The sequence below is a fragment of the Podarcis filfolensis genome (genome assembly GCF_964270895.1).
Source record: "Podarcis filfolensis genome assembly, chromosome: 1".
Classification (NCBI taxonomy): Eukaryota; Metazoa; Chordata; class Lepidosauria; order Squamata; family Lacertidae; genus Podarcis; species Podarcis filfolensis.
The window spans coordinates 66,118,780-66,141,320 of record NC_139604.1 but is presented as its reverse complement, the minus strand read 5'-3'; the positions used below and the strand labels follow the sequence as shown (position 1 = coordinate 66,141,320).

The 22,541-nt window shown below is 40.6% G+C and overlaps 1 protein-coding gene across 50 annotated transcripts in view; it reads right to left on the bottom strand.

Moving 5' to 3' along the window:
• The window catches only part of SOX6 (SRY-box transcription factor 6), a 443,885-nt gene that overhangs the window by 42,424 nt on the left and 378,920 nt on the right, over nucleotides 1-22,541 (bottom strand). For all 50 annotated transcript variants that reach the window (XM_083589534.1, XM_083589547.1, XM_083589512.1 and 47 more), the window contains 3 exons: nucleotides 17,693-17,842; nucleotides 12,520-12,700; nucleotides 8,542-8,726 (listed from right to left, as the gene is read on the bottom strand). In XM_083589534.1, the coding sequence (XP_083445660.1) occupies nucleotides 8,542-8,726; nucleotides 12,520-12,700; nucleotides 17,693-17,842 (516 nt within the window). The remainder of the gene's footprint in view (nucleotides 1-8,541; nucleotides 8,727-12,519; nucleotides 12,701-17,692; nucleotides 17,843-22,541) is intronic.

The following is a 22,541-nucleotide window of genomic DNA, read 5'->3' as shown; positions in this document are numbered from 1 at the left end:
AAAGTACTGTGCAAGGTTCAGAACAGAACAAATGTTAATTATTGTAAACCAAAGAATTTAGAAAGCACTTTACTTAATGAAGACTGAAGCTGCAGGTGGGAGGAAGAGCGGGGGGGATTGACAATAACGGTATTTCTCCCCCTAAGTTACATTGTTTGGGGGTGGAAAACCTCATCTGCTTCTCTGTTAAGGAAGACTTTTTGATTCAAGTCCTCCACACCTCTGAGCATATAGTCACAAATCCTGAACTACTGCCACACTTGCCATCACCTCTAAATTATAGACCTATTCCAGTTAGATTACTTTCATCAAGATTATTGCACTCACTGAACTGCGTCCCCCCCCTGCTTTAAATAGAACACGTTGTGTCTTTGTTCATCTGGTTTTAATATGGTTTTAACCAATTGCAAAGTTATTTATAAAGTTTGCAGCTCCCCAGTAGTTAGACTTATGAAGCATTCAGTTTTAAGCATATCCAGTTGTGTGGTAACCCAACCACTGCTTTCATGTGGTTCCCATAGTTTTATTTATGCACAAAAGCATGATCCATAGCGGTAGCCAAACACTTTGGGATTAACCCTTTGTTTCAAATAAGAGAAGTGTATCATTTTCTATAGTTCAGCCAAAACTTCACGCAGACTAATTCTCACAAAAGGGTAACACATTAATTCTGCTGAAATTAATCTAGTTCTACTGGTCTTGAGAGTGAAAGGTTTGAGCCAACTGAAATAGCCCCTTAGCAAGTGAAAGGAAAGAGAAAAGGGGAGTTTTTGACATGCTGCATTGTAAGCTAAACAGAGGCTGCCAATCTGAAGCCTAAACTATAAGTAAGCACTTTCAAAGATTTTATATTGGTAAATAAATTTAGAAGCAGCAAAGGTTTGATGAAACATTATTTCATAGTATAAGCTGTTCACCTTATGGACACAATGGCCTCCCATCCTTCCTGAGCTGTTCCTTTCCTTTCATTATCAGCACTTATTATAGGACTGTTTCACTTGGTTGCATCTGGGCCACTGCCAATGTCAGGATACTAGGATTTAATAGGCTGATGATGAATTATGTGGGACAAACCTTATATTGGACAAACTTTATATTATTACCATGCATTAGGATCTGGAAATGTATTACTTTAGAGGAGACCTTTCCATTTAATACCATCCTGACAAGGCATGGGTAATTACTGACTTCTGCAGCTGTTATTTTAATAGTAATTTCTAACACCCATACCCTAGATTAGTGATGGCCAAACTTGGCCCTCCAGGTGTTTTGGGACTACATTTCCCATCATCCCTGACCACTGGTCCTGTTAGCTAGGGATGATGGGAGTTGTAGGCCAAAACATCTGGAGGGCCAAGTTTGGCCATCACTGCCCTAGATACTCCAAAGTGTTTTCAGCAATTTCCCAGGCAGTTTCAAATATATGCAGTTTACAGGTACTAACACGGCTTCACTTTGGCAGTAAAACTACATAATAGACAGAATCCCATGCCCAGGGGCCAAATATGGCCCGGCAGACATCTCTGTCTAACTGTTCTTAGGTCTCACCCCTTCTCTAGGCCACACCAGCCATGCTATCCAACCGCCAAGTGCTTTTATCTAGCTAGAATGTGTTTTTGAATTATGTTAATGCCTCTTGCTTTCCTGTATAGAGATGTGTGTATCCCAGTCTTCTTTCTTAGTGTCCTACTCCCCCAAAAACTCACCCTTATGAAGGAGAAACTGGCAGTGTGAAGACTCACTGGAGACAGAAAAGGCTTTGAAGGCTTCATCCTTAAGGTCTGGATGCTCCTGCACATGTTATTGAGCATTATTTCCTGCCAGTGTGCATGGGATTTAAATCTCCTGTGGCTCCCAATTCAATAATTTAGGTTGAGAGGCAGGTGGAATTGCATCAGCTATATACTACAGCAAGAAAGGATGCACCCATCAGGCCTTAATGATGCAATCGAAAAGGCCCCTCCTATCTCAAGTGAGCTCTCCCTACAGCCATTTCCTAACTTTTCAAGAATAGCTTTGCTTGAGAAGGATGGTGAAGTGGCAAGAAGAGCTGGTTCAAAGAGTTGAGAACCTACTCCAAGTTAGGCCTGAGGTATGAAATAGGTGTGGACCTAGTTTGCAATGAAACCCAATTTTAAAACGGGGTTCATATTCTAAGCCTCTGAGTTCTGAAATTCACACCCATAAATTAAGTTTCAGTTAAATCAAACAGGCTTACTTCTGATTAAAAAATCGTTAGGACTACTCTCTCTCTCTCAAAAATCAGGAATGCTTAACTGATTGCCCCATTCCATTGTTAATAATAGTTACATCAGCAGTTAAGCTGACTGGCAATACAGATGCTCCAAATAATCTGTGCAGTCTGAAACCTGAGAGGGAAGTAGGAGCTGATGCATGCTTATAACTAAAAATATTGATTTGCAGATTCATATATTCTACCTTCACTAAGAGTGATATTGTAAAGTGTTTGCAAAAGCAATCTCTTTGTGTTTCAGAACTTAACCAGATGTTACAGACAGAGCTCCTGTTGCTCCTGGTCTCCTTCCTTTCTCGTAATGTCTCTATGAATACAATGAGCGATATTAAGTCACTGCACTGTGTGTTGTCCTGTGCCTCACTTCACACCATTTGCTGTCAGCTGCAGGGATGAAACAACAAACAACGGGGCTGCATCACATCATACTTTCCGGCCCCCTCTTCACAAAAGTTGCCTGAAACCAATTCTGAGTAGTTCCCACCTCCCCTGTCAGCCATAACCCACCCCATTCAGAAAGGCTCCTGAACGATCATGAAAGGCATATTGGTGGGGTGCAGGAGGGGGGAAGCGAGTGAGAAAATTATTCTCCACAGCCCCCTTATGTGTGTACTTCAAAGAATCGAAGCAACAGGGAGGAATTCACTGCCGCACCCTTCCAATTATTTCATCAGTGCAAGCATTTCTGTTTGCCAATTCCACTCTCTTCCCCACCTCACTGTCCTGGGGATTCTCCTGACCCTCCAGAGAGGATTTGGGTGTAATGTTCCATTTTAAGGCTGGGAAATTCGATGATTTGGTTGGAAAACTTCAAGAGGTAGGACCTGAACTCACATGAGGAACCTCAGCATTCCATAAATGAGCAAGCTGAATGTTCTCTGCTTAATGAGAAGAAGAAATTGTTTTATTAAATAACTACCTACAGCAGTCCTCTGCTTCCAGCCCTGCCTCCTAGCTGGGCCTAGCAAAAATTGCTTGCAGGACCGTTGGTTATCTATCTATGACCCACACACAACAGGAAAGGAGAAAGAGAGAGAGACTGAGTGGCAGCACCTCTGTGCTTCTTATAATATCAAGTTAAGTTGTCAGTTACAGAACTATCTTTACCACTTTTAATGCCACCCCAAGGAAAAATTATACAATGTACATGCGCTTTTTGTTGCTGCAATGGCAATCTGCATTTAGCCTAGGTGCAGAGAGGGAGTGGGAATTGCTTAGGCGTTTATTTGCCCAGTTCTGTGCTATTTGCTGTCTGTTTGAAGCATGTTTTAGCAACACTTTGTTTATATGCAGGAATCTTTGGAAATGCTCAGAAGGAAGACTAAGACGCCTCTAAAGACTCAGGGTGGATGACAATGGAATAATGATGCTAACATCACTATGCCATGTTCTTCCCTTGTATTTACAATAACTGCTGTGTTTTCCTGTGATTAATTCTGCCTCGAGGAAGAAAACAAGTGCTGCTTGCTGCTAGTGTCAGAAAAGCAGCATTATTGTATGCAAAGTTACATCAAGCCCGGAATAAAGGAATGTGCATGACAAAAAATTCACACATACTTCAACCAGCTCTTTTCCTTACAAGAAAAGATCACACTGGAGATTAGCAATATTTATACCACTTCAAGTATGCCTGGTGTGGAGTCTGAGTAAGATTTGGGGGGGTAGGGGACCCCATCTGGCTGTGGCTTCCTATTTCTCAGGGCTGGGATAGCCCGGTACCTGTCAAGGGCCCTGCCCCACAAGAGGCTTGTTGGCAACCACCAAAGCCCCTGTCCTTCGCTGCTGCTTCTCCAAAGGAAAGAGGGAGGGAAGGCACCGCAGGTGATTCCACCTTCCCTCTTCCTCTAGGTGTCAGCAGGGACTGGATGGACCTAAGTCTCCATACAGTGGGCGAGACTGAGGCAAGGAAAGCAGTAGTGATGGTGGAGAGGAATGGAGTGCGCTAAAAGGGATGGTGGACTGAGGATGGGGTTCCACCAAAGACATCATGACCAAGGGTCTGCTAATAACGCTGACGGACGAGCAATCTTTTGTACATCAGAAACATGGGTGTGTGACTTCAACCTGTCTCCTTCCCCGTGTGGCTGGTCTAGCTGTTATTGCTGTTGCGATGCTCCTAATCATGTGTTTCAGAGGGAGGGAGGTTGTGTGTCAGCGGGGGAGTGATGGGGAGATTGGATGTGGTGGCTAGAGAATGAAGTGCCTGGGAGGGTGAATGAGAGTGTGTATGTAACTGTGTCACCAGACAACTTCAGAAACAAAACACTCAACCTTGACCACTTCTCTATTTTTAATGCATGGCCAACCACCTAGATCTGGTCCCTGTAGAAGCCTGCCATGCAGCAAAGAAACACGCTGAGATCCTGCTAGGGGAAAGTAGCTGGTGGGGTGGTGGAAGCTGCATGGAGAACGTGGTAGGCAGGAAAGGGTTAAGCACCCTTCTCATACCTTCTGTTTCTTCACTGCAAATTCTGCCTTCCCCTTGCCACCACCCAGGTTCCCAGACCAGAGTCCACCACTAAGCAGGACATTAGGCCTTAAGACTGCTCTTATTTCTTCAGGATTATGTATTTATATAAAGGATAACTTTCATGAAAGCATCTGAAATTAGGCTATTTCTAGCAGTGCTATCACCACAATATTTTTAAATGGAACCACAAATGTAAACCTGTTTGCTGAAAGTCTCCATGACTACAATATCTCTTTTAAAAGACACTGCTAAAGTCACAGGGCTCACCTTTCCATAAGATGCTCCATTCTGCATTTCTACATGATCAAATTCTAATTGCATCAGATACATTCGGCACAGCACTTCAGCGTGTGTGAGCGGTATTGTAATCATTTAGCTATTCAAAAGAAAATTTAATTCGTGATCAGGCCGCCAAAAACAGCAGTGTGGCCCATTGTTCTATATGGGGGGGAGCGAAACTGATTTAGAAATATTATATATCTATTCCAAGCAAACATGGTAATTAAATGCATATGAAGAAGCCAAACCTTTTCTCTCAAAACTGTGTTTGCATACAAAAGAGAGCAAGAAACTCCCATGCCATGATATAAAAGCAAACTTAAGACAAAGCCTCACACACTGCAGCTGAACAATGTGCTTTGGTTCTCATGGCTCAATATTATTAATCCTATGCCTAATTTAAATACTGTCATACAGCCACATATATTTGAATTAACCATGTGACTCAAACAGATTGCAAGTGTCCAGCATGCTTTTCATTTCTAATAAAAGGGGGCAGTATTACACCAGTGATGTTTCAAACTGCCCAAATATTTGTTAAGAGAGCTGATGAAGAATCAAAAGGATTTGAGTGTTTTACAGAATTGTAATTGTTATTTCTTAGACATGGGTTTATTGTTGGAACAAATATTTTGCTTAAAGCATTATCCCTGAAATATAGCTTGAAATTCTGGTGTTTAAAACTGAAGCTAGAAATTGAAAAGCATCAAGAGCAAAAAATATGAAGACATACCATTTAGAAAAGGCTATTAAAACTAAGAAAAAAGCAAAGAATGCATTGCCAGAGAGGACAGAAAGGAGAATGATATATATATATATATATCTCGCACTTTGGATTATGGTAATGTTCTCTACATGGGGCTGCCTTTAAGAGAGCCCAGAAGCTTCCATTCATCCAAATGTTTGCAAGTCTAACTATATATCTCCAATCTCATGGTAGCTCCATTAGCTTCCGATTTGCTTCTGGGATCTCAAAGTGCTTATTCTAGCCTTTAAGGCTCTATACAGTGTGACATTTTGTGGCAGTTTCCCCACACAATCAAAATCACATCACCTAATTGTCAACTTTTACGTTTTTAAAAATATACCTTTACTTTTGTATAAATCTTCATAAAACTAAGATGCTTTTAAAATTAATATAATTAATGCAAAGAAAAATGGATTAAATGTGACAATTCAAAGGCAATTTACAGACTTCAAAATTATGTGGCTGAGCTTGGGAGAATATTCCTTTGCACAACAGTTTCAAGTTTATTTGAACTAAAAAAAATCCTGCAAATGGTCAGTCGAACTTCGCCACCAATTGAATTCTGCTTGTCAGGCAAACAGATGGTGGTTTTTGTTTGTTTGTTTTTTAAAATGATTTATCATTAGCTGGTATTTGAAGAAGCAAACCTAATAATTTAGATGTGCATCTTCAGAAACCCCTTTTGAAAAGAAGTACTGAAAATTGGTCTAGGCAAAAGACAACTATTTCAAAGATGTATTACTTGATTTTTGATGCACTGGTATACAGCACATTTTACATAGAAGTTTGTAGCCAGATTATCACTATTCATGTAGTGTGTGGATCAGTCTGCCCATGATTTAGCAGCTTGTCCTGTGAAATTCTGTTAATATAAGCACTGTTTTTCGTAATACTATAGGTGTCTATATAATTCTAGAGGCCAGTGGAATTAGCTCACAGTTTTCAGTGCTTTTCACAAACATAGGTTTATAAACAAGCCCTAAAAGCTCCCCATTCTGATTTGGGGTCAGTTTGGAATCTGAAGTCTGGACTTCCAGAGATCCTGTTGACCTTCGTCACACATCAAACCTTCAGTTCTTTCATGTTACAAAGAATTCTTTCACAGCGATAATCTGTATTAAATGAGTTTTAAAATGCTATCATTTAAACTAAAGCTTGTGCAAATAAATATTTATTAGGTTATGAATTTGTTTTGCAAACCACTGTTAATCCTCTAGGGGCAAGGGGCTAAGCAAATCCCTTTTACAGACACAGACCCTTTTCCCCTTGTTGTTCTGAGAAATGTAATAAGGCAACATATAAAATGCAAATGAAAAGGCATCTTGTCTTTGAGAGTTCTATTTGCAGGGTTATTTTCCCTTTGTGCATGCAACTATAGGCAATGAACCTCAGAACCCTATTCTCCTCTCGAGGAAACAGTTTGAAGGCAGCTGCCAGTGTCACAAACTCTTGGCGGCTGACGAATATTGTTTGGATATTGTTTGGATTAAGAGGAAACATCAATACAACTAAAATTTAAAAATCTATAAGCTTTTGTTGTGATGAGACTGGAACAGATCACTGCAAGAAAACAATGGCTGCAAACTATGGGCATGCTGATCTGAAGTTATTTCTTATAAGGCTGAAGTCATCAAGGTGCTCTGCAGACAGGTTTTTTTTTCCATCTTTGTTTTCATACCAAATGACTGCAGTACATACTTATCTCACTTTAACTTCTCAAAAACCCTTTGAGAGAGGATAAAGTAGAGTAAATTGTCCCGTAATCATCACACTTGTACCAAGCCACAAACCAAACAACCTATCAACAGCACCATATTAGTTACTATTCCTATGTAACTTTCCCAGAACACGTTTTTAAAAATCAGTACTGGAAACAGATTACTCACTAAAAGGCCATGACCATTCTGACTCTAAAATTCACAGAAAGACAGACGTCAGACTGAAGGTTGTGCTAATGGTTGCCTCCCCTTTTGTCCTAATTCAGCATGAGAAAATGGGCACAGCTCAATGGTAAAGCACCTCCTTTGCATGCAAAAGGTCCCTGCTTCAATCTACAGCATTTGCAGGTAGGCCTGGGAATATGCCCTGTCTGAAGAGCTCTTACCAGTCACTGCACACAATGCTGAGCTTATGGATTTCATGCAAGGCAGCTTTGGACAGCAGTTTGAAAAATATAGCCCAGTTCATATGCAATGATTCTGGCTGAGGGTTGCTAAATTGGGAACAAGCATCATGTCCATGTGCTCACCCTCCTCTGCTTCTGTTATGGCTACTTAAGACCAGATATTTCCCTTTTAGGTAGGCTAATGCATTTGAAGCTCTTTAATACAGAAAAATAAGAAGTAAGTGGTGACATAACAGAAGCTTATAAAAATTATGCATGACATGGAGAAAAGTGCATAGAATTTCCATAGGCATTAGTTGGCCACTGTGGAAAAAAGGATGCTGGACTAGATTAACTTTTTGCTGCTCCACCAAGGCTCTTATGTCCACTCATTTCATCAGACATGACTCCCCCAGCCCAAATGCTAGTATATATGCCCTATAATGATGATGATGATGATGATGATTTTATGTTTGGGAGTCTAAATTTCCTTCTTCCTGTAAGAGGAGGAAGTTTTGTCTTCTTTTAAATAGAACTATATGACATAGTGAATAACTATTTTGTCAGTATCAAAGATGATTAAAACTAGAAATGCAGAAGCTGCAACGTGGGGTTCAGAGACCACTGGCTGGATAGAATTGCAAATAAAAATGAGCAGAAGAAATGACAGGAGAGGAATACAGTACCTTTTCAGTCCTACAGTTGTTTAGACCCATGTTATTCATGGCAGGAAGTTTTCCATCAAGGCCATGATGATGTTGCTGCTGCTCCCGCTGAATCTGTTCTCTCATCTTTCGAGCCTCCTGAATGGCTTTCATGACTGTATCCTGGTCCCCAAACAGGGCAGGTGAGTTAAGACTGGAAAGGATGTCTGGAAACAACAAAGAAAATCTTTATTTAAGGATATTTTTGAAAGCAGTCCATTAAAAAAAATTCCTCTTTGTTTGCATGAAAGACTGAACACACCCAACTAATTGTTGCAGACCACCTACTTATTCTAGGTGATGCAAACTTAAAAATATTCTTCTGTTTTCATCTGTGAAGACTGTGAAGAGCACCTACTGAAGCTCCATGTGAGCTTCCCAAATCTGCTCTGGTGGGTTTGGGGATCCTCCAGGGCAAATTTTAAAGAGGTGGAGGACTGCAGGTGATGGAACACTCCCACAAAGTTGGGTATCACCCTGTCTACTGTTAATTAAATACATGCACCAATAATTAAGACATGGGCATAAATCCAGATTTGTTTTCTGCCCAGATGAATGTCTACTTAGCTACAACTAGTCCTCTTAGAGCTGTCAGTATAGCACAGCTAATACTAAATGGCTTACTGAAACTATTTCATAACCTAGAATGGCTTGCCATAAATTCTTACAATGCATTTATAAAGACGAACACATATTTTTTGTTTTTATATCTATTTTATGAATATATACTTACATCATGATATTATGTTTGCATAATGCTACAACTGTCTATATTTATTTTTAATAGCCCTCCATGAATTCATGTGGGTAGGACAAATAATGGAGTGGCCCCTCTTTTATTTTCTCCTCACAACCATCTTGCGAGCTAGCCTAAAGATCACTTTGCCTGTGGCCACTACACTCACCACTTCAGATTTTATCATGTTGTTAAATAAAAGATTTGAGAGTCTTTTATTGAAGGAAGCAGGGAGGGGACAATTTTACCCAACAAGGTAACAGTGACTTGCCATCACACAAAGCACCTAACAAAAGGACTCTGCCCAATGAAGCAGCATTTGGGTTAGGGCATGAGAAAAGCAACCAAAATACCAGGTGTCCAGGTAAATACTATGTGAATTTTAATTAGTCTTCTGTTGTGATTGTATAATTCTGGATTCAAGGCACTCTAGTCATGGAATGGCATGTTACAGCATGTGTGTGAGTGTATGTGAGATAGCACTTAAATAAAAGTCCAGAGCTGTAAATACACTGAGACAATACATTTTGATTCAGTTCTGATTGAGAAACAAGTCAGGGTAGGAATTAAATAAACTCTCATTGCTGTTGCAGATGAATTTGAGTGTAGAAAAGAATAGATTTATGGAAGGGTTTTCTGTGTTTATACCAAAGGACAAAAATCATTCAGTGTTTGGAAACTTGAAGTCACTGTGCTCTTGCCCAGCTCAGGCTTGCGGAAGAAGGTAGGGGCAACCAACGCCTGTTTCTGTAGACTGCCCATTTGGCAAGGACAAAGTCTGAATTACTGCAATGTGCTCTATGGAGAGCTGCTTGTGAAGTGTGCTTGGAAAAACTGGCACAGAATGACTTGACTAGGCTATTTGCAGGGGTCATATTCAGGGACTTCCTTTCTAAAATGCTGGCCATGGCCTTTAAAGCAGATTATGTTTCAGGACTAGGATATTTGTAGGACTACCTTCTCTCACATGAACCTACCTGCCTACTGCCCCCCCATATGCCTATTTGGGACCAGGAGTGGGACTTTTCAGTGGCTGTGCCAACTCTGGAACTCCCTCCTGAGAGGGGTCTCATCATCACATCTTACATAGATGACTGCTCATGTTCCAAATGATCCTGCAATGTTGGAGAACCCCATACGAAATGATACGAGTATTTTCAGGTTCATAAACTTGTTTCCATATTTATCCAGTCTTTAATAGTTCCAGGTCATTACCCAGAAAAGTATCCTGTTTCTTTAAAAACTCTTATCTGCTTCTTAATCTGATTCCTATTGTGCACTCACATCTACTAGCAGAACTTTCCCTGGTTAGCAACAAAGGAGCAATAGTTTCTGACTCCCAACAACAGCAGATGAAACTGAAAGTTTATATATATATATATATATATATATATATATATATATATATATATATATATAATTTCTCTGCTGTGGTTGGCTTTGTACTAATCACTTATCAGTCTCAGTGTTCCTGTTCTGTGAAATATGAATATTAATTGCCTTCCTTTGGCCATGTCCGCTAGACAGTTTTAGAGTTGTGTTTCAAATCCCCAACATGAATGTAGATTTGTACTTGGATATATCATGTCTGGCCTGTGTCTGGCTTAGGGGACATAGTAAGCCATTCGCTCTACCATCTAAGACTAGCACCTGGCTCTCATTGATGGACCTAGACAAAAACACAATGTAAATCTCACAAGCCAGAAGTCTGCCCGCCTCTGATTTACAGTTGGTTCCAGATTATTATTATTTTTTTTTGGGGGGGGGGGGGTTCCAGCCCAGTCCACTGTCCAGAGGGAAACTGTGGCAGTTGCTACTCCTCTTCCTTCCTCCTGCTACTGCTTTCTCATCTGGAGAGGGTAGATGAACAGTCAGCAGTAGCAAGAAGCAGGGGGAGGAGCTGGCTCCAGGGATCAACAGTTGGCTTCCTCTTAAGTGTGAGCCTTGTTAGAGTCCCAACAATGATGACTCCTGATGCCAGCCATGACCCAACAAAAGAGAGGAGGTGGGGAAGGAAAAAACAGCAAAAGAAGCATCATTTCTGAAACTCTGGAGCTCTTTAAAGAGATAGAAAGGCTCTGCAGGTTATGACTACCTCTCTTGGCTACTGCATACAGGAAAATTGAGAATGGGGATTGTGTCTGTGTGTGTGTGTGTGTGTGTGTGTGATGATAAAAATAAGGTAATGATATAGAACAAAATGCAAACAGCTGTTCTTTGCATACTGTACAGAATGCTTATATCCTCTTCTTCCATGTCCCAATAGGATGGTATAAATTCTATAATACAAACTTGCTATATCATCATTTTGAAAAATAGTGCAAGCACCTAAAAATAAAATAGCTACAGAAAGTAATTTTTCTGTCTTGCTGAAACCATAAATGTGTTTTCTTTTGCACTATAGAAACCCTACTTTTAGGTCACTCCTGTAGAGACACCAAAACCTAGTACTGGAGGAAACTGTCCCTACATGAGGAAAAGTACTGTACTGTGTGGGTTTTGGGGTGTCCTGTCCTTGTGTGAACTGTACCACCAATCACATTTCTACCACAACAGATTTTCAGAAACAAGCAGGAGCTGTTCATAAGGGTGTGCGCTTGCACATGAGGGATGTGCTAAATCAATAAAAAGTGTTTTGTTTTGTTTTTTAGTGAAGCTTTAGAAATCAGTGGCCTCAAAGGACAGTAATTTGTTTCTTTCCCAAATCAGGAGTGGGAAGAAGCTAGAAACACTGGTCGATGCTGCTGGAGTACAAAGCTCAGGATTGGGGAACATGTGGGCTTCTAGTTATTCCTCGATTACAACTCCCATTATCCCTGACCACTGTCAATGATAGTTGGGGGCTAATGGCTGCTGGCATCCAATAGCACCTGGATCTAGCATCTGCTGACTTCAGTTTACTGCAAAGCATGTTGGGCTAGATAGACATTGGTCCGTTCCAGCATGGCATTCTAAGTTCTAAAGCAAAGCTGCATACCCAGGCTCAGCAAACATAGATAATTTTAAGAAGGATAATCTTGTTCACCTGTGGCAGGAAAAGCAAAAAGAAAAAGAAAAAGTCTTGTGGGCACTTGAAACACTAACAAATTTATCATAGCATAAGTTCTTGTGGAGTCGCATTATCTCATAAATGCTAATATAGTGTGAGCATGCACTCAAGTAGTTAACTATGAAGACCACACATTCCTACGCTAAATCCCCAGCATTTCTCCCCTTCTGAGTACCTAGAGAAGATCCTCTTCCCAGAGTTCCACCAATAGGGCTGGGGATTCCACTTTTATTGGCTGCATTCACGGGGCTGGTTTTACTAGTAGGGAAGAGGTTCTGTGTTGGTGACGTCGGGGATTTGACAGGTTCCGCTGTCTTAGGTCTGGCTGAAAGATTCAGTGGCTGTGCGGCATCATCCTAAAAGAGTTTAATGTAAATAATTATTAGAAAAAGACAAATGAAACACATTATCACTTTGGAAGCCACAGCTATTTTACACCTCCTAGACAATGCTGCATTTCCTTGCAATAATAACAAAAGAAGCTAATTATCTACACTCCTTGAAGATTCAATGAAAGGAAAACCTCATTAATTTCTCTGTGCTATGCCTCTATTTACATTAACTATGGAGCTGGATCATTCTTTTTGGCAAATTAAAATTTGAATTAGCTCGCATTACTGCCTAATTTCCTAATGTGTTTTCTGAGATCTAAATTAACCCAGGGCATTTACAAAGAATTATTTAAGAAAAATTCTAGCAGCTCAGTTGTGTTGCTTTACTGGGCCTATTTGAAAAGTTATTGGAACTACAAAACAGACTGTATATATGTGTGTGAATGGTGGGGTTATGGGTAAAATTAAACAGGAAAATATACTTAATACCTTAAACATTTATATTTGTTTACCCCTAGATATCCTTGACTTTGTTTTTTTTTTTTTTGTACAAGATTTTTTTGGTCACAATATCTTTGTGAAACATTTCTGCATCCCCTCCTAAAAATCTGGAGAGAGGGGGGAGAGAGGTTGTAAAAGCAGTTTATTTTCCAGCATAACCCTAACATGATGAAATTCTCACACCCTGATCCTACAGCATTAGCAGGCACTAGAATTCACAAAGCTAAAGCAAGCACCCTGTTACTACTATTGGATGGAATTTGATTGTTATTTAAATTAAAATAGGATCTAAGCAACATAGCTGTATCTTGCTTGCCATCTGAACACATTATTATTGGTACTTGACTGTGATTTTTTTCACCGGGCCTCAAGAGCTCAGGCCAAGGCCTTTTGAATGCAGTACTCTAAGCCACCAGAGATAGAACCTTCAAAAATCATTCATGACACTGCTGTACGATGCAAAGGCTAAAAAAAAAAAAGGCAATAGCAATTACTGCCCCGATAGCACTGCTGAAGCATTTGCCCCACTGTAGGGCAAATGGATTTTAATGCCAGAATCTATGCGGTATGTCTTACAGCAATAGAGTGCAAGATCAAGTTATTAGCTATTATGTGGATCAGATTGGAAAGTTTTAAGGAATTCTGTTACAATCTGCAGTATTGTCTATAGCTAGACAACATGATGAATGAAAAAGAAGATATACTGTATTGTGATCTTAGAATTCAACAGGCTATGCAGAGCAAGGCTTATCAATATGTTTACAGTTTTCATTAAACCTCCCATTCTTATCTTGTGCATCATACAGCTTGACATAGTTCAAGTGGAACTAGATACAGTCGTGCCTTGTTTTTCGAACAGCATAGTTCTTGAATGTTTTGGCTCCCGAACGCCACAAACCCAGAAGTGAGTGTTCCGGTTTGCGAACTATTTTTGGAAGCCGAATGTCCGACAGACCTTCCGTGGCTTCCAATTGGCTGCAGGAGCTTCCTGCAGCCAATCAGAAGTTGTGCTTTGGTTTCCGAATGTTTTGGAAGTCAAACGGACTTCCGGAAAGGATTCCATTCAACTTCCAAGGTACGACTGTATTATATTATTGTTCAATATTACAAAGGTCAGACTATACTTTGGGGATGTGTTTTACAGCACTTTTAAAAAAGCACTAATGTGTCAGTCTCTAATTTATGGCATGCATGTAAATCTAGACAAGGGAAATATAAATTTGGTACTGATATAAGCAGATCCATAGTCATATAATTATAACTATCAGGTATTCACTCGCTTTGTGGTGTCTTTTGTACAAGTGAAATGAGGGGAGATGGGGCTGGAGGAACTCACATAGCAAAAGTCTGTGCACATCTACTCTTATGAAACATCTAACTTCTGGAAAAAGAAAAATCTAAGAAACTCGTTCTTTTGATCTAGCACTCCCCTTTACAATACAACCTCACCCTGTTCATTGGAGAGTTTGTACCCTGTGTTGAACTTGTTAGCAATCAGCCAGGCACAGCATTTTTGGAATAGCAGAATACTGATTTTCTGTAATTAAAATGAAAAGAGCCTGGTAACATGGCTCTCTCATTTAAAATATGCCCAAAGCTGAGATATGCTAGATATAAGGGTGCATCATCTATATTTTAGCAGACAGCACTGAACACTTCAAAGCTTAGAAATATATGAAAGGATACAATAATGCAGTCCATTATCTTATCATTGCCATTCTTCTTGCTGTCAAGTAGAGATTCTGCATGGTACAACTTGTCATATATAATGTATTAAATCGCCCAATGCAACAAATAAGTAACTATTTATGATACTGCACTTACTCTACAGTTTATGTTATTTCTAGGCCATTGCTATATAGGCACCCCTCTTTATTTGTAGAAGTCACATAAAATATAGCTTTTTCCTCAGTTAGTCTGAAGGAGACAGTAATATGAGAAAGCTTTGAGGACAATGACATTAAGAACCTATTAAACATATCCTTATCACTGATGTTTTGGGGGGTTGGCTGTGTCATTAATAATAATAATAATAATAATAATAATAATAATAATAATAATAATATTTTTAAAATTTATATCTAGCCCATCTTGCTGGGTTGCCCCAGCCACTCAGTCCTCAAAGTCCACATATACAAAGATCTCAAGCCCATCATGGATCTCATCCTTGTCCACATGGATAAGGAGGTGATGGTGGAATTAAAATCTCAGCTTCCCATGCTGAATGTGGAATTGATAATGTGATGTGAAACAGGTATCCACCATTTCCCAGGACCCTGGCTACTGTCCTGCTGATGCACTATCACATTCACCCAGAACTGTGGGCTCCCTGCAACTGTGTTCAAGAACAGTGTGAAAGTGTTCTCATCTCCCCTTGAAGAACTAGCCTGGAAGTTGTGGTATCTGCTATCTTGTCCTGTGGAATTTGCATATGTTTCTGTTAAAAATTTACAGTGATAGGGACACAGGATGATGCCTTATACTGAGTCAGGCCATTGGCCCATCTAATCAGTATTGGCTGTAGCTGTCCAGGGTTTCAGGTGGGGTCATTCCCAGCCTCACCAGGGATAGAGCCTGGGACGTTCTGCAGTCCAACATACTTTGCTTTTTCGAACAAAGGATAAGATCCCACCTCCATTCTATCAACAGAAGCTAGCTAACTGGACTGGCAGCTGAATCCGCTAGGGGGGAATAATGTCCTCCACTGCACCCGAAGGATGTTTTGGGGTGCAAGGCTGGTTGTGTGGCACACTCAGCTCTGGCCTACAACACCTTGACACTGTTTGGTCACTGTCTGCCTGCTGCCTTGCTTGTTGCCCATTTAAACAACTATAGCAATGCAATTGTAGTGGCAACAGCATGTGTCAAATCAGCAAAGCAAAGGATGAGTGCCACCTCTGGCACATTGGAAAAAGAAAATGAGGTGAGGCAAGACAGACAGACTGCAGTGGTCAAGAACAAGCAAGCGTTGCTACTTCAGGAGAGCCGGCTCAGGAGGGTAGGAACAGCCAGGAGGTTGCCATCACCATGTCTAACACCTACTGCCTCACTCTGCTCAATGGTAGGGGTGGCTCTATTCATATAATCCCAACATGTTCAAAATAGCAGTTTCAAATCATAGAAATGAAGGAATGAACGGAACCTGCAGATCATTCAGACAACTCATCTGCTGTGAAGCAGCATCCTCAGTGCCACTCACGCACAGAGGATCCATGCAGCACAGAGCGGCTGCCTTGTTTTCTTTTATGCTGGGAAACATGCAACACAAACAATGGGGAATTCCATTTCTGAATTAAGGCTGGTTATTAGTGTCTGAGGTTAAAGGGGGCATACTGCACTTTCAGCCAATGATATTTTATACTTTTAATTTTATAAGCATATTATTATCTCTTGTTTCACTTTGTTAAAAATCTTTTTGCTATATTTCTTAAGGAAGGATGGCTGATGTGGGAAATAGGCCTAAAGCAAACAAACAAATAATTTCCAGCTGCCTACAGAAAGCTGGAAAGGAGGCAGTTTAGTCATTGCATGCTGCTGCCAAGTATCACACTGCAGCTTCCTAGTTCTCTAAGCAAGTGACAATTAAGTATGCATGAGCTTTTGACAATACATCAAAACCAAATAGAAGCACGCCAAATACCAGCAACAGTGTGCTATCAACAAGGGTCCAATCAATCTGCAGTCATGGCTTTTTTTCTCTCCCAATCAATTGGCAGTGATGGTCTTTTCCCCCCTCCAGCCATCCTCCTTTAATTTTTATTTTTATCTGGGGCTTCTTTAAATGAAATGATCCAATTTGTAAAATAAGAAGGGGAGTGGTTTTGCTTGCCATTTTACATAGTTAAGGCTGGTTCTTGTTAAACCATTTGGCATGACTGCCAGTCTTTTCATGCAATACTAGTAAGATTTATGCAATCACTATCGTATTACACATCACATGTTCCAGATGCCCTGCCCAAGTTATGTCAAACATAGGACTTAACAGAGCAGATACACCCCTAGCTCATACACCTCCTCAATCACAGGGATTTTTCATGTTGCTCATGCTTAGGAATGAGAAAGGTGAATCCACATTGGATTTCACTCTCTCGTCTCATGCATGCTTACTTGAGAACACCAATATAAATATAAAATAAGAAACTCTGGAACTGGCGAGTGATAAATTTTAATAGTTGAAAGCAGTGTAAAATATATTTAAAAACTAGGTTATAACTTATCCTGAAACAACAGTATCTCCAGTCATATGAAGGGCTGGTGAATCTTGACACTCAAAAGAACAGTGAACTGGAAAAGAGTCACAACCAAAGGCCCTTGGCAAGACTGGGGTCTCCGGACTCGCCATATACCTTGTAAACAAGTAAATAGCAGCATGATTGTTATATGTGGCGGGCACAGTTCACAGGGTCATAAGGTCCGACCCCGGAGAGCTGAAATACCACCGGATTTGCTTGTTTGAAATTATTATATTGCATTGTATCAGTGGGAATATTCACGAAAGGAAACTTAAAGAAATACCTTAACTTGAGTTATAGGGCTGGTCCCTCTCTTTTCGTTTTTCATCCCAGTAGGTGAAAGTGCCCCTGTTGTGTTTGGCGGCTGAGGGGTGGAGGGCATCTTTGCTCCAGGCGAAACCTGCATGCTGGCCAACTGAGCGGCATAGAGTTGCTGCAAAACAAGAATAACTCTTCTCCTTAGGATTATCTGCTTCAGCACTTTATAAATGATAGCTGAAATATTATGAGGCCCTAGGGGTGTGGTAACAGAGAATCTCCCATCTTCCTGGCAGGCACTGGACAGTGTCATTCAAGAGGCAAGACTTCTAGGTTAAGGCCTAAATGGCAGTTTAATGAAGAAAGTGGTTAGCTCTCTTGAATATAAAGCACATCTAAAAAACCCCATCAAATATATTTAAAATTGGAGTGCAAGTAACTATCATGCAATATTATAGTAATCTGCAGATATTTCTTTTGATTAACACCCTGTTGCTTTTCATTGATATGAGGCAGTCAACAGATTTTATATTTTACCTGTAAGTACAATTTACATGTCAAATATATTTTAGTGCTAATTTGAATAGAAACGTAAATTCCTACTTGTAAAGGTGAGTATAACTCTTCCTAAAACATTATATGGTCTTTTCTGAACAAAGCTTAGGTAAGTTCAATTTCTCTCTAGCAACCAACCTTAAAACCTCACCTTGAATTAGCAGTAGCAATAGTTCTACCACTATAAACAGGGAAGATCCTATTCCCTCTTTAACAAGTAAATCTGTATAAAATTTGCCTTATTAGTGGAAAAAAACCAGGTGGTTTGTATGTAATTTCCAACATGACTATCATTCAGATGGACAAATAAAAAAAATTACAGTAATCAAAAGCAGACCTTTCAGCACATGTAATTAAATGAAAGCTTAATAAAGAATAATTTGCAAGAGCCAGATGTGCTTATGTCATAATTGTTGCTTTCTTTGGAGCACTTTTTCTAATATAACAAGCCTCCAAAGAAATGAAAGTTACACAATACTGCACATGCTCTATGACTCAGTGGCTAGACAAATGCATGTAGAGTCAGTACTTTAGTTTTTTAACAGAGAAAAAATAATAGTTTTCTGTTTGTTTCGCTAAGTCTATAGTACTCAACCCACTGGACTGGGGGGAAAGCCCATTCACATCCATAGGTATGACTTCCGTATATCACCTGAAGGGCAAGACCAACCTATTCCACTCCACTGCTATGTCACACAATCACTAAACAAACAGGACACAAGCTTTAAGATTCTGCTGAAATTAAATATTTCGGATGAATGCTGTGGTTTTTGCTCCTCTGTTTGAACTCTTGATTTCACAACTCTTCTTTATGTACTGAGTAATTACTTGTTCTGCTGCTGGAGCCTGGTATCTTATCAACACCCCCTTGGCTATGGTACATAAACTAACATGCTCATTCTTAGGATCATTCCTTTTAGTGGGCTATTTAACTGTGCACTAGCAGTTGGGAACTGTTGCAAAAGTTTTTGTATATGATATATGCATTTCCTGTGCAAATTTGATTTGATTATGATGACAACAGAACAAAACAACTGGGGAAGAAAAGGAATCTAGGGTTTTGTTTGTTAGTTAGCAAGGTCTATCTGAACATTTATACCCCAACTTTCTTCACATAGTTCACACTGCTGTATTTGTCCATCAATTTGTCCCATTTCAACTTGGGACTTCTTACCATCTCCCAGGAAACAGACCAGAATCCCCCCCCCCCAAACGTGGGTCCAGTTTCTTCAACTTGTACTCTGCAACAGATAGCCCATTTGGAAGACCTGACATTTTCAAGTCCAGAGACACAGTTAGGATAGACAGAGAAGAGAATGTACACTACCGAGTATTCAATTATCCCTATTCCAGCTCCAGGCAAATTCATTCAAGGATGTCAGCAAGGCAACTGGGACATTCTTAGTCCAAAGGCATTACTTTTCAGAGGTAATACATCCACAAAGTAAGAAAGTACATCAACCATCCTGAGCATAGACACTCCAATGGGTACAAGTCTAGAATAGTACTGTGTGGAGTCTCCACTTAGAAGCAGCTTACATTCCATGTGACCCATTTTTCCTTTAACCAACATCAGGCAAACACTGAAGTGCTAAAGCATCCCATAATATCTCTGACATTTTATAACCTAACCAAAAGGGGTATCCTGCTATTGTATAAAGATGACTCAATGTATATATGCTGCTGCAGTTATGAAAGAATGTGATCATGTTGGCCACTGCCACTAAACCTATTTTCAGAGCCTGGAACTGTGATATAGTGGTACATATTGAAGTTCAGGGGTTTACCATGATAACCTTCATAACCACACTTTAAAGGAGAATTCAAAAATTTTGATTTATTATAATTTTTCCCGCATACAGACACTCCCTCTCAAACAGGAGCATACACAATATATGTACTGTGAACAGCCCTGTGATCTTCAGCTGAAGGGTGGTATGTATATACATTTAATAATACATAATAAAATTTATTAGGATCAGCTGACAGTCATAGAATAGGATACTAGCAAACGGTGCACAGGTGAGCACACTGGACGTTAGCTGAAATCTTGGTTCACATCCCTAATCAGCCACAAAGGTCTCTGGTGAGTTCACTTGGCCGAAGACTAGCATATCTCACAGGGTTATTATTATGCAAATAAAGTGGGGTACTCGCATCCCACCCTGAACTCAACTTGCTCCACCAGGTGATATCATTGCTCCTGCCAGAAAAATGTCCTACAACAGTACTTCCCTGTGCTTCACCTCCACTATACCACTGCTGAAGTACTGGTCCCAGCTTATAAAATCCAGTTCTGAGAATATTACGTTAACTGCTCATTTAAAAACCTGTAACAGATTTAGAAAACCATTGAAGCCATGGGCAACAGCAGTCGCGCGTATGCTCCAGCCATGCAGGGCATGGAGAGAGCTCACTGCTCCTGGCTGGGTGCGAAAATGCTGCCTTGGCAGCATCCTGACACGGTGTCACCCAGCTGAGGAGAGGGGTGGCAGTGCTGCCCTGACTCTCCTTTCTCTGCCCCAACCCTAGGGCAGGCATGACTCGGGAGTGGAGCTGCCGGCTGCAGCCTGGCCACTCATCAGGGAGCAAGGGCTGGGCAACTGGAGGGGGAACAGCACCCTCTGCACTTTGCCGGCCCCTGCCCAGTACAAGAGTGCCCGCTCATCGGAGGTTAGGCGCAGATGCTCTTCACGCTCTGCTCACCCCACCCTTGCGCCAACAGGTGGGCGCTTGCGTGCTGGGCAGGGACAGGGCATGGAGGGTGCTGCTCTTAAACCTCCACACCCAGTTGCAGTGGGGATCTCTATGGGGGGCACCTGGTTCACGTGCCCCTCCCCACTGTGCGCCTGGGGCAGCGGGCCCCCCGCCACCCCCCACACTATTGCCAGTGATGAGCAGGAAATAAATTTGAATGGGAAACAATAATTTTAAAAACTTGTTTACCCCAAACAAAAAATGTACAGTGGAAATGGAAAGTGGATACTTTAACAGAAATATTTGAAATATTTGAAATGCTAGCTTTGTAGCTCTTGACTAGTGACTAAATAAATAAATAAATATTAACAGAGTCCAAAATCATGAATTTTAAGATGCATTATTCAGTCACCACAGAAATCCATGCATTACAACAGCTCTTTTCAGTCTAGTTATAAATTTAAAATAGCTCTAAATGTTACTGCCACATTTTTACATTGGCTCACAAAAAGATAGTGACACGGTTGAAGCAATAACGTTTTAAGACTAGTTCAAAACGAAAACATGACTCTGCTTCCTTTGTTGCTCCAGAAACTGAAGCCAGGTCAGCTACACGGAGAATGAAATGGAAGACTACAGCATCCTAAACCAAACTTGGATCTACTACATTGAGCTGGCAGACATAGGGTACAAGTGGTTTGCAGAAAAAAATGAAGGTTAAAGCTAAGAAAGTGAGAGAGAAAGGAAAGGATGGGACTAAGTTCCATCACTATAGCTGAGGATGGGAAATTTGAATTTAATGTTGATGCTAGTAATGAAGGAAAGCCAGGTCAAAGTTCCAGTGGTCAGGTACAAGGGAGAAGATAGGGTGGGGTGGGTGCACAAGGGGAGAATCTGAGATACAGAACTCAGAAGAAGAAGTAGCAGAAAAATAAAATGAGAAACTGGGAGGTTCTGATCAATATGGTTGACATCAATTCATCAATATGCAACCAGATTGTAGCTCAAAAAAACAGCAAAAGAGATTCACCATTGCTGCCACCACAGCAGCAACAGTGGGCAATGCATTCCTTGGAGGCCAGATTTGCTGCCCCTGTGGATTCTGCCATCCAAGGTGGTCGCCTCACCTTGCCTCATGGGTGGGCCCCTCCCTGCTTGAATGCAACATAGGCTATTCTCATTTTGGCTAACAACCCAATTATGGCAAAGACATTCCTTTTATGATCTTCACTGATAATCACTGCCTAGAGGTTGATGGTGGACATATTGATGACTGTTGGAACCTTATACCAATTATCTAACCTTTGCAGTGGCTCCATTTAATCTTCAGGAATAATGTACTTGTTTTGACATATGAATTGCTGTGCATGAGACTTGTACTTGTTTCTCCCTCATGTCCTCTGCTGCTATGTCTGAGCAACAAAAGACATATCAAAGTAGCCTTTGCAGTTAAGTCAGTATTTGGGTGGGAGGCAAGGTTCTTTCTATGCTTCATATGTTCTTCAACCAGAATTTCGCTGGACATACTACTACCGTTGATGATACTGGAAATATCATAAGAGTATTGTAAGGCCAGGATTAAAACAGTCATTGAACTACTTTCATAAAATGGATGATTTGGA